This window comes from Chiloscyllium plagiosum, chromosome 7, assembly GCF_004010195.1.
Source record: "Chiloscyllium plagiosum isolate BGI_BamShark_2017 chromosome 7, ASM401019v2, whole genome shotgun sequence".
In the NCBI taxonomy this organism is placed as follows: Eukaryota; Metazoa; Chordata; class Chondrichthyes; order Orectolobiformes; family Hemiscylliidae; genus Chiloscyllium; species Chiloscyllium plagiosum.
The window spans coordinates 58,619,186-58,631,186 of NC_057716.1; the positions used below are offsets into that span (position 1 = coordinate 58,619,186).

The window sequence follows — 12,001 nt, forward strand, 5'->3', positions numbered from 1 at the left end:
ACCTTTGCTTTGTGGGAGGAAACCCACGCTGAAATGGGGAGAATCTGCAAACTCCACACAGACAGTCACCCAAGGCTAGAGTCAAACCTAATTGCCTGGCGCTGAGAGTCATAGTTTATTGAGCTTTTATTTTCTCCAGCAAGATCCAAGCTTTTTACTTTCAGCCCAAATGTCTTCGTACCTATGCTGATTGTTTAGAATCTGGAACCTCTTCTCAGTGACACGTGTATCGTTTTACATATTTTGCTTTGTGATTGATTTATAGCTTTTTTTGAGGGGTAGAATGATGGATGTTGGTTGAAGTTCTCATTTTCATTAACTATTATTGTTAATCTACTTAAACTGTCAACAGATGTGGATCTACCCCAGGAACTTCCATTGAGCCAACTGTCCCAAATGTCTTCACCCTTACATAGTAGCAACGTATCGAGCAATGAGAGTGTTCCTAGAATGCCTGAGTTACAAAAACGAAGGGAAGAAGCTTTGAAGAGACTTGCAGCACAGGTAAACTGCACCTTTACTCTATGGTATCTTTTCAATTGAAATTTTCATTTTCTGAACAGCTTTTATGTAAGTTTCAACATTGGTGCATGTATGTGATTCCAGAGCTCATTGTGTGGTGTAACATTCTACGATACTATTGATCTCTGGTTATTGGCAATCAATGATTGAATAAGTCAAAATCTTCATTTTGAGGGACTTCATAAGCCTATTCCATTTTTCTTTGAAAGTCAAACATGAAAAACTTCATATGATTTGGTGTATCTGAATTTAATTGTTGCGATCAAACATTTTATCAATTTTCATTTTTATTAAGATATTTATGGTTGTGCGTCATAGGTTCGCAGAGGCCTACAGCACAGAAGAAGGTCCGAATCTACACCAGTCAAAAACAACCTTGTAACTCTTCTAATTGTCATTTTCCAACACTTTGCCCATAGCTTTATGTGCCATTGCTTCGCAGGTGCACATCTAAATCCTTTTAAATGTTGTGAGGGTTTCTGCCTCTGCCACCCTTACAGGTAGTGTGCTCCAGATTCATACCATCCTCTGGGTGAAAACGAATTGCCTCGCATCCTCTCTAAACCTTCTGCCTATTACCTTAAATCTCTGTCTCTGGTTATTGATTTCTTCTCCAAAGGGAGGTGTTTCCTCCTGTCTACCCGATCTATGTTCCGAATAATTTTATACATCTCAATTATGTCCCTGTCAATTTCCTCTGCTCCAAGGGAAACAATCACAGTCTGTCAAATTTCTCTTCATAGCTAAAGTTCTGTAGCTCAGAAACATCCTAATAAATCACCTTTGCACTCTCCCAGTAAAATCATACCTCTCGCATAACATGGATTCTACAACCGCACGCAGTATTCTAGTTGTGGCCTAACCAGCTCTTTAGACAGTTCAAGCATCACCTCCCTATTCTTAAACTTTGTGCCGTGGCCTTTTGCATCTCTTTGCTTTATTCATTCTATGTGTGAATTAATTGACTGAGAGGATGGAAAACAAAATTCTTTCAAATGTTTCTGAATAATCAATTAGTTTTCAGGAGGTGTATGTACTTCCAAATAGGAAGATACATATATGAGGAATAATTGATATCAAGACTGAGATCCGAAACTCTTTACATGAGAAACTGCAAAACCTTATTATGTAATTTTACAGTATGACTTCAATTTTTGAAAGATCACACTGAAAATCTTTACCGGTTCAAAGCTAGATAAAAACTGATGTCCAACATGAAGCTGATGCCTCGAAAATATATTGCAGAAATTAAAAAGAAGTTGTTCAATATCAATAATATCAGGCCTGTGTCATCTGCTTATTCAGTATTTGGGGAGTGAGTACATGCAGTTCTCATCCCAGCTGATAGTAATACAGTCGGTTCTGATATAGTCCGAAAGTTCTGGTCTCGTGTGATCTTGCATTATAAGAAAATTGCACAGTAGCAGCACTAAGTAAATTAATGGGGCCACAACCACATTATAGCCAACACATGTAAGGAAAGTTGGCATGTCACGTCAAAGCCAATTCGTGTTGAAGAAACACGTGTAGTAGCAGAACCGACTGTACTGGACAAGTCAAATCTTCGAATCCTAACCGAACAGAAGAGGCTATTTGGCCCATTGGGTCTGCAACAACCCTTCGAAAAGCATCCCACCCAAACCAACCCCAATTTTCTTTTGCTAATCCGCCTAGCCTGCACATCCCAGGACACCAAGGGACAATTTAGCATAGTCAATCCACCTAACCTCTACGTCTTTGGATTCAGCATGAAACTGGCTCGATAGATCATATGTTTAGTCAATTATACATGTTCACACGAGGCTCTAGATTTTCTTAATAACACGCAGATGTTTATTACAAAGGAGAAAAGAACAAAGCAAACTAACTAAATATAAAAGACCATTAGGTTGATCTACCACCACAACAAAACAAAGATTCAACCTAGTTCTCTTTACCATCTATTGCACTGACTTGAGTCCTGAGAAATTCCATCCTTATCTCAATTGTTTAGTGTTTATTTACTATGAAATGTGGAGATAATTCAGTAGTCTTTTACAAGTCAGCTGCGTTAAAGTTTTTCAAAAATCTTAGAGCCTAAATTTTTCTCAATTCTTATAACATGCAGATTTCTAACTGGAATCTCTCCCAGTTGGGATGATTAACAAACAGAATTTTGTTGAGGTGATTGGTTCCGTGAACTACCGTTCTGAGCTCAACCCTAGATTCTTTTGAACTCAGAGCAAAAGAAGTTATTTTTTTCTCTTTACATTGCCTGCCATGAATTCAAAAGTATTAACATTTCATTTTGTTGACACCAGAGAAATTTGCAGTTGCATGCTTTCTGATCTTTGCTGGATTTAGCTCACTATTTCATATTGACTTGCTGGCCATTTTTGAAAAAAGAATCTCTTGCAACTCACCACATTTTCTTTCAAAACAATCAAAATTCCAAAACTGGTCACATTTAATAGAAAGTGAAAATAGAAAGTTATGTTCTGCGATTAAATTGATAGCAAGCTACTTTTTAATTGATATTTTAGAAGAAGTTAACTTCATAACTAAGTTTAAAATACAAGCATAATTATAAAAAATCAGTTACTTTTGATCCATAATTCATTCAGTATTTGAAATCTGTATTTATTACTGGATAATATGTTCAGTTTGTTTGTGAGGAAGATCTTTTTCCGTACCGAGTGATGATAACCTAGAATCTGTGGCCAAAATGGCAATAATCAAAAGGAATCTTGAAGACAATGGGGATAAGAGCAGGACAATGTGATTAACAGGAGTGTTCGACAGAGTCTGCACAGGTTTGATTAGTTTGATAGTTGTTGCCCAAGTCATACTTTGAGTATGGCTTATCACCTTGTTAAATGCATTTTTTTAAATGTGTAAATTCAGGAGGACAATCAATTTGATAGGTTATTAGTCTTTGTTCAATATGTCCTCTGTACGCAAAAAAAAAGAAAATGCTACATCTCAATTGCTTTTCCCACAGATGTTTTTTGTCTTTGACGGGACCAGTAGGAGGTTCCAATATGATTTTTATGTCCAAGCTTTGCAAGGATCTAGCTCATATTACAAAAAACACAAATAGCTTGTTTAATATTGTTATTGAATGGAGAAGACAATGAGATGAAAGCAGACTAAAATCCAGAAGTATGATAGCTGAAGTATGTCATATAGATACTACCAATAGCTCTGCAGAACTAGTAACCAATGATTGGTTCCATGATGATATCTAGTCATATTTTTTGGATATTGAAATGCCATCTACAATTGATGGAAACTTGCAGTGTCTCCTGAGCTTGGATTTTTTCTCTGGATAGATGCATCCAGTCTGGAGTTGGATCTTACTGAGAATAGTTGCTTTGAAAATATTCCTAAGTCATTAAAGAATTGTAAAAATAATTCTTACAATATTGAATATTGTGGGAGACAATGAAATGGTGCTCTTGTCAATGGGCTAGTCATCCAGTGTTCCTGGTAAATTTCCGTACATCTATGTGTAAGTTCCACTGGTGACCGATGGTGAAATCATTAAAAGTCTAATGATCATAAAATTATTGTCGGTTGCTGTAAAAACTATCTAGTGTCCTTTCGGAAAGGGAATTTGCTGTCTTTATTTGATCTCATCTTTGTGACAATCCAGAATCTCAGGATGCCATTCAGCCTGTCGTCCCTGCACTGTCTATTTAAATGTCCTTCACTGCCTGGTGCTAATCTGCTTTCTCCCCATACCCTTGTATACTATTTCTATCCAAATACAGAGGAATCTCGAGTATCCGATAGAGATGGACAATATTTCGTTCCGATAATTGATTATTTGGATAACTGATTCAATGTCTCTCCTCTGGGACTCTTGAAATTTCCTTTTTCCTCGCTCTGTCCGACTGGTCCCTCTCTCTGTCTCAGGGTTTGTTTCTAAGTAGAAACACATTTGTGTGTAAGGGTCCTACAGCATTGTTGAAGCCTCCTGCACCCTCCACCCCCATTAGTTCAATGGGATTGACACAGTGAGCAAATGCTAAGTGCTAGGCAGCAGCACACTGTGTGCGCGCAACATTTTACTGCAACTTTTTGACAAGTTCCAACTTTGTCCTATACAGGACGATGTTGAAGAGATTATCTGGGGAAGGAGGAGTTTAGGGTACATCTCTGTGTAGAATTCCAGGGAAAATGTTTGGGGGGGTGGGGGGGGGAGTGGAGAGAGAGAGGGTAGTCAGTCAGTCATTTGGTGACGGTGCCTGGGCTCCAGTCAATGTCCAGGAATGTTCTCAGCAGCATTTCAGAAAGCCAAATTCACTTTTAATCATTGTAAACAAATGATGTGATCAGTGTTGGAAACATCTGTTTGACGTAATGTTTTTATCGGGACCTTGAGATCTTCTTTGGATAATCTGAAATTCAGATAATTGATATTCGGATAATCGAGGTTCCTCTGTAATCATCCAGTGCCCTCCTTAATGACTCTTAACTACCTTCTGAAATGGCTAGCAAGCCAAGCAATTGTATTGACCACGAGAAATACTCAAGAAAGGAGTGGACCACCTGGCATTAACTAAAACACTGGAAATGATCCTTGCAAACTCAGCCCTGTCCACCTTGCAGAGTCCTCCTTAATAACATTTGGGGGCTCATACAAAATTGGGAAAACTGTATCACAAACTAGTCAAACAACAGCCTGACATAGTCATACTAATGGAATTATACCTTAGCCTCAATGTCCCAGATAGCACCATCAGCATACTGGTTATGTCCTGTTTACTGCTGGACAGATCCTGCAGAGGTATTAGCACAGCGGTTTATACAATTGGGATGGAGTTACCCTCCTTCCAAGTCTTCAGCATTGACTCTGGACCCAATGATATCTCATGGCATCAGACCAAACTTGGGCAAAGAAACCTATTGCTAATGATCATATATTGCAATGAATTGGTGCTCGTCCATGTTGAACACCTGAGTCTGTTGTCTCCTATGTTAATGGAAGGAAATATCCCATTATGAACTGTACAAAGTTTAATTGACTGGATGAGATAAACTATTGATTGTTTCATCAAAGATTTGTACAGCTTTGTTGATTGTTAACAAAGAATTTTGAAAGTTGAACTTTTTTGGGACTGCATTGTAATTGGGGCACTGGACGACGTTGTATTCGAATTTTTACAAAGTAAAAATTTCCATTAGCAAAAGCAGTGCATTTTCAGAGACAGGCTGACTCTGATGCGCAAAGTAGACTCCTCTTTTAAATTTAGACAGTTTTCCTGGGGTCATGATGTGGAGGAGCTGGTGTTGGACTGGGGTGGACAAAGTTAAAAGTCATACAACACCAGGTTATAGTCCAACAAGTTTATTTGGAAGCACTAGCTCCGAGTGCTGCTCCTTTGTCAGGTAGTTGTGGAGCAGGACCATAAGACACAGAATTTATAGCAAAAGATTACAGTGTCATGTAATTGATTCGATATATTGAACAAACCTAGATTGCTGTTAAATCTTTCATCTTTTAGAATGGGTTGCAGGTTTCGGTTCATTAATATGTAAATCCTAGAACTACTTTTAAGTCACATTCTCGAGATAACTTAAGGTTTTATAATAAAAAAGTGACATCTCAGCTCAGACAATGCATTGCAGGTGTGAGGCTAGAGTCTGTCTGTATCTCAATTTTGAATCAGACTGGTTCTATTTTCAAAGTGGAATTTACAAAATATTACATGGATTAACTCCTGCAAATTATACATTTTTTGAGCAAAATAGAATTGATCTGCAAATACAAATTCATCCCATCGACTTATATGAATGAATGAATTGAATTTATTGTAACGTGTACCGAGGCATAGTGAAAAGCTTTGTCTTGCAAGCAATTTAGGCAGATCACATAGTTATGTAGGATTGATAGCAAATAATGGGTAAACAGCGGCAAAAAACAAAAACACACAGGTATAGACGAATGTTAAGAGTTTGAGAGTCCATTCAGTATTCTAACAACAATAGGATAGAAACTTACAAAACCAGCTGGTGCATGTGTACAGGCTTCTGTACCTTCTCCCTGATGGTAGGGGTTGTAGAAAAACATTGCCTGGGTCGGATAGATCTTTGAGAATGTTGGCAGCCTTTCCTTGACAGCGGTCCTGGTAGATGGATTCTATAGATGGGAGGTTGGCCATTGTGATTGTCCGGCCCGAGTTCACCACTCTCTGTAACCGGCTTCGATCTTGAATGGTGCAGTTGCCATACCAGGTAGTGATACGTCCAAACAGAATGCTCTCGATGGTGCACTTATAAAAAAATTGGCAAGGGTGTTTGCCGTCATACCAAATTTCTTCAGCGACCTGAGGAAGAAGAGACATTGTTGGGCCTTTGTAACCAGTGTATCCACGTGAAGACTCCAAGAAAGCTTGTTGTGGATGACCACTTCCAGGAGCTTGACACTCTCCACTCATTCCACCTCTGTGCTGTTAATGTGTAGGGGGGCATGAGTAACATCCTGCTGAAAGTCAATAATTAGTTCCTTGGTTTTGCTGACATTAAGAGCCAGGTTGTTCTCAATGTACCATTTTTCTAGATCTTCTACCTCCCATCTGTAGTCTGTGTTTCGTCACCATCTGAGATTTGACCAAGTATGGCGGTGTCATTAGTGAACTTGTAAATTGCATTAGTCTGGTATTTGGCGACGCAGTCATGGGTATACAGTGAGTACAGTAGGGGGCTGAGGATGCATCCCTTGGGGGGGTTCCAGTGTTGAGTGTTAGTGAGGATGAAATATTGTCCCCAGTTGTCACTGCTTGTGGTCTGTGGGTCAGGAAACTGAGGATCCAGTTGCAGAGAGTGGGGCTTGGTCTGAGATCACTAAATTTGATAATCAGTCTCCAGGTGATAAGTGTTGAAGGCTGAACTGTAGTTAATGAGTAGGATTCTTACATAGGTATTCTTGGTGTCAAGATGTTCTAGGAAAGAGTGAAGGGCAAGTGATGTGGCATTTGACGTGGATCTGTTAGTCCGATAGACAAATTGGAGTGGGTCAAGAGTAATGGGGAGGCTGGAGGGACAGTGGCCTGCTGCTGAGAGAGGTTGAAGATGTCTGAGAAGACCTCTGGCAGTTGACCCGAGTTCACAGCCTGGTACTGGTCCCATCACTTTCCTTGGATTCACACGTAGGAAAACTGATCTGACCTCTGATGCAGTGATTGTTGGGATAGGTTTGTCAGGACTTGTTGGAATAGGTGTTATCTCTCCACCGAAATTCCTCTCAAAGCGAGCACAGAGGGCGGAGGAGGGGGATTCATCCATGGTTTCCTGTTGGGGAACACGGATTGACTTCCTCAGTATACAGTCCTCCCCATAATTGCTGATAAAGTCTGTGACGGTGGTGGCGTACTCGTCCAAGGTACCTGCAGACTGTTTGAACATGGTCCAATTAGCTGATTCCAGACAGCACTGGAGTTGATCCAGTGCTGCCTCCGACTAGCCACCTTAGTGTAGGTGCATGCATGAAGGGGAGAGAGTGAGCCCACATGAGCGAGTGTGTGTTTGCTTGTATGCACGCTTGGTAAAATGTGCGTGTGAATAAGATGGAGTATAAGCTTGTGCGAGTGTGTGTGCATGGGTGAGAGTATGGGGGGGGGGGTGTATGTGTGTGTATGAGAGGGAGTATGTGATGAGAGAGAGTTTGCGTCTGAGTGTGTGTGTATGTGCTTGTGTGAGAAAGTGTACAGTGTAGTGGGGGTCACCTGTTGTGTGATATGAACCCAAGGTCCCAGTTGAGGCCATCCTCATGGGTACTGAACTTGGCTATCAGCCTCTGCCCGGCCACTTTGTGTTGTTGCCTATCCTGAAGTCTGCCTTGGAGGATGGTCACCTGAAGATCCGAGACTGAATGTCCCTGACTGCTGAAGTGTTCCCTGGCAGGGAGGGGATACCCACTCTGTGGTGTTTGTTGCGTAGTGTCCATTTATCCGTTGTGGTAACGTCTGCTTGGTCTCACCAATGTACTATGCCTTGGGACATCCTTGCCGGCAGCATATGAGATAGACAACATTGGCGAGTCACATGAATACTTGTCACGTACATGGTGGGTGGTGTCCCCACATGTAATGGTGGTATCTATGTCGACACTCTGATATGTCTTGCAGTGATTGCCATGACAGGATTGTACAGTGTTGTGGTCGATGTCTTGAAGACTTGGCAGTTTGCTGTGAACAGTGGTCTGTTTAAGGTTTAGCGGTTGTTTAAGAGCGAGAGGTAGAGGCATAGGGAAGGTCTTGGCGAGATAATGTTGCAGGCTGGGAAGAATATGGCGTAGTTTCGCAGCACTTGGGAAGTACTGGACAAGGAAGGGTACTCTATCAGTTTGAGGAGGAACGTGACTGACATCTGAAGGTGCTCAAGGATGCCCTCAAGAACGGGGTACAATGTTCAACTCATCGATCACCATTTCCAGTGTGGCACAGTGAGAAACCTTAATGTCCTCCTTAGCACACAGACGCAAGTTGCTACCGATAAGGTACCCTTTGTTGTCGAGTACTTTTCGGGAGCTGAAAAACGAAGCCATGTTCTTCCCTGCCTGCAACGCATTATTGATGAGGATGAGTACCTCGCCAAGACCTTCCCTACGCCTCCATTTCTTGCCTTTAAACAACTACCCGATGAAGGAGCAGCACTCCGAGCAGCTTCCAAATAAACCTGTTGATCTATAACCTGGTGTTGTGATTTTTAACTTCCTGGGGTTGGACTACTGACTCCAACTCAGGAAGATAGTGCAGTTCTTTCATTCTGTTTGAAGAATGTCTAGAAGATGCTGGAGCAGGATATATTAAGGATAATGGTGATTAGCCACAAGATTAAGTCCTCAACCTTAATTTGCTCTATGGAAGCAGTGGAAGAGAATAATATAGCTCGAGAGGAAAATGATCTTTTGGATAAAGAGGTCCTGGGTCTTTCATTACCCTTTGATTTGTCAGTAAAGTTTGTTAATTTCTTGCTGTTTCGTTTTGGAAGAATCACACCATTGTTGCAGAAGGTAACACAGGAAAATTTGTCTGCTATTCCATTGTGTCCTTTGACATTCAGCAACCATTAATGGCCAACATTAGCAGCATTTTAAAAATTGTGGCCAACTCTTTGTGATTATCGTAATGGCAAAACAGTGTTTGCATTATATATTCTTCAAAACTGGTAGCAACATCTTGAGTCCACATACATATACAAATGCAGTTGCTGGCAGTAATTCTAAGATTCTCCAAAGGATAACTGTTAAGGCATCCCAGTGGTTGCCAACCGCCCTGAAATAGTTGGAATATCCCAAAATCAACTTCTACCTTCTAATAACCAAACTAAATTCCATGAATAAGCATTCTTGGAAGTTTGTTAGCTCTTGAGGAAGACTCGCTGCTGGAGTATTGGAGCTCCTAAATCCCTTAGGTGACCAGCAGCGACTGCTATCCAATCATTGCTTGTGCTTGGGGACTATCTGATTTCTCTTATTTTAGAGACAAGTCATCAACCAGCTAGAGCATCTATTCAGATATCACCTAACCATACCTGTGCCAAGAACCTACTTCCCATCCTTAGATAAGCCTGACTTGACAGGGCCACTTGACTGAAATATTCAAATAAAATGTGAACAATGCTCCATTCAGTCAAGACGCTTGTTTAGGCAATGGAGCTAGAAAAGAGAAAATGCTGATTTTGAGCAAAGGTTGTGCTCAGGCTGAGACTGCTGGATGTTGGTATAATGCTTAGCTAGTGTTAATAATGTTATTATTTAATCTCAGTCTGAACCCAGCAGACTCTGATGCGTTGTGGATTTGCATCCTTCAAGGGCAACAGTATGGGAAGACTTATTCGTGGAATTTAGTTTGTTCCATGTCACTCATTGTCACACTGAATCATTCAGCTGAACTGTACTTTTAGTCATGTTCCCCTCTCTCCTAATTTAACATTCTTTACTTTCAGCTGCTTTGCCATGCTACCAGCTTTTCATGAAATCATTTTCGATGTCTCCCAGAATGTTTCTAGCCAGAATTGACAACCTGAGGCATGCCCAAACTACAATCAGTGGAAAATCAATTTAATTACTGGAAACTTACTCTTCTGTTATTTTTGTAAAAACATTTTAAAAATTTGAGGTGTAACTCTTAAGTGAAAATGAGCAACGTTTTATTTTAACTTCTTGGATGCCTTAAGATAAATACTTAAGTATGACTAACTTTTTGCTTCTATCCTTGCTGGTGCATCCTAAGAAATTCCCTTTACCTGGTATCTGATTTAAACTGCTGGAAGGAAAGGAGAAACTCAGGTCATTTGGATTTCTAGATCTTTACACCCAGCTTCTTGGACCATAAGATGTAGGAGCAGAAGTAGGCTGTTGGTCAACAGAGACTGCTTCACCATTCAGATCATAGCTGATCTTATAATCCTTAACTCCACTTTCCAACCCTTTTCATAAAACATTTGATATCCTTGCTAATAAAAGTCCATCTCTGCCTTAAATATAGTTCCTAACTGGTGGCAGAATTCCACTAGCCACTGGCTGACAACCTGAGAAGGACTCTCTTATCTCTACTCTGCTTTCTGCCAGCCAGCCAATCTTCTATCCATGCTATTACCTTGCCTCTAACACCATGGGCCCTTATCTTATTCAGCAGCCTCCTGTGCATCACCTTGTCAAAGACCTTTTGGAAGTCCAAGTTGATAACATCCATTGGCTCTCCATTGTCTAACCTGCTCATTACCTTCTCGAAGAATTCTAATAGATTTGTCAGGCATGACCACCATGATGAAACGATGTTGTCTTTGCTCCATTTTACCATGCAAGTAATCCGAAATCCCATCCTTCACAGTGGACTCCCAAAATCTTACTAACGACTGAGGTGTGGTTAATTGACCTGTAATTTCCCGTCTTTTGCTTCAATCCCTCCTTCAACAAGGGGGTTACATTCGTGATTTTCCAGTCCTTTGGGACCCTACCTGACTCTAGTGATTCCTAAAAGATCACCACTAGCATCTCCACTATCTCTTCACTTAGCTCCTTCAGATCTCTGGAGTGTAGTCATCTGGTCCAAGTGATTTATCCATCTTCAGACCTTTTGGTGATGGCCACTAAATTCAACTCTGCCCCTGACTCACTTTAATTTTTGGGATGTTGCTCATGTCTTCCACTGTGAAGACTGATGCAAAGTACTTGTTCAGTTCCTCAGACAGTTCTTTGTTCCCCATTACTAATTTTCCAGCGTCACTTTTTTTGCTGGCCCAATGATCTCTATTGCCTCAGTTTTACCCTTTACATATCTAAGGAAATGCTTGCAATCTTCTTTTGTTACTGCCTAGCTTACCCTCAGATTTAATCTTTTTCCCTCGTTATTTCTTTTCTAGTTGTCCTCTGTTGGTCTTTGTAGGTTTCCCAATCCCCTAGCTTTGCATTGCCCTTTGCTACATTATATGTTTTATGCTTTTATGCAGTCCCTGACTTATCTTGTCAGCTATGATTGCTGCCGCCTCC

General features: G+C 40.7%; 1 protein-coding gene across 3 annotated transcripts in view; it reads left to right on the plus strand.

Moving 5' to 3' along the window:
* The window catches only part of tanc1b (tetratricopeptide repeat, ankyrin repeat and coiled-coil containing 1b), a 201,023-nt gene that overhangs the window by 91,188 nt on the left and 97,834 nt on the right, over window positions 1–12,001 (plus strand). For all 3 annotated transcript variants that reach the window (XM_043693814.1, XM_043693815.1, XM_043693816.1), the window contains one exon: window positions 353–504. In XM_043693814.1, coding sequence (XP_043549749.1) covers window positions 353–504 — 152 coding nt within the window. The remainder of the gene's footprint in view (window positions 1–352; window positions 505–12,001) is intronic.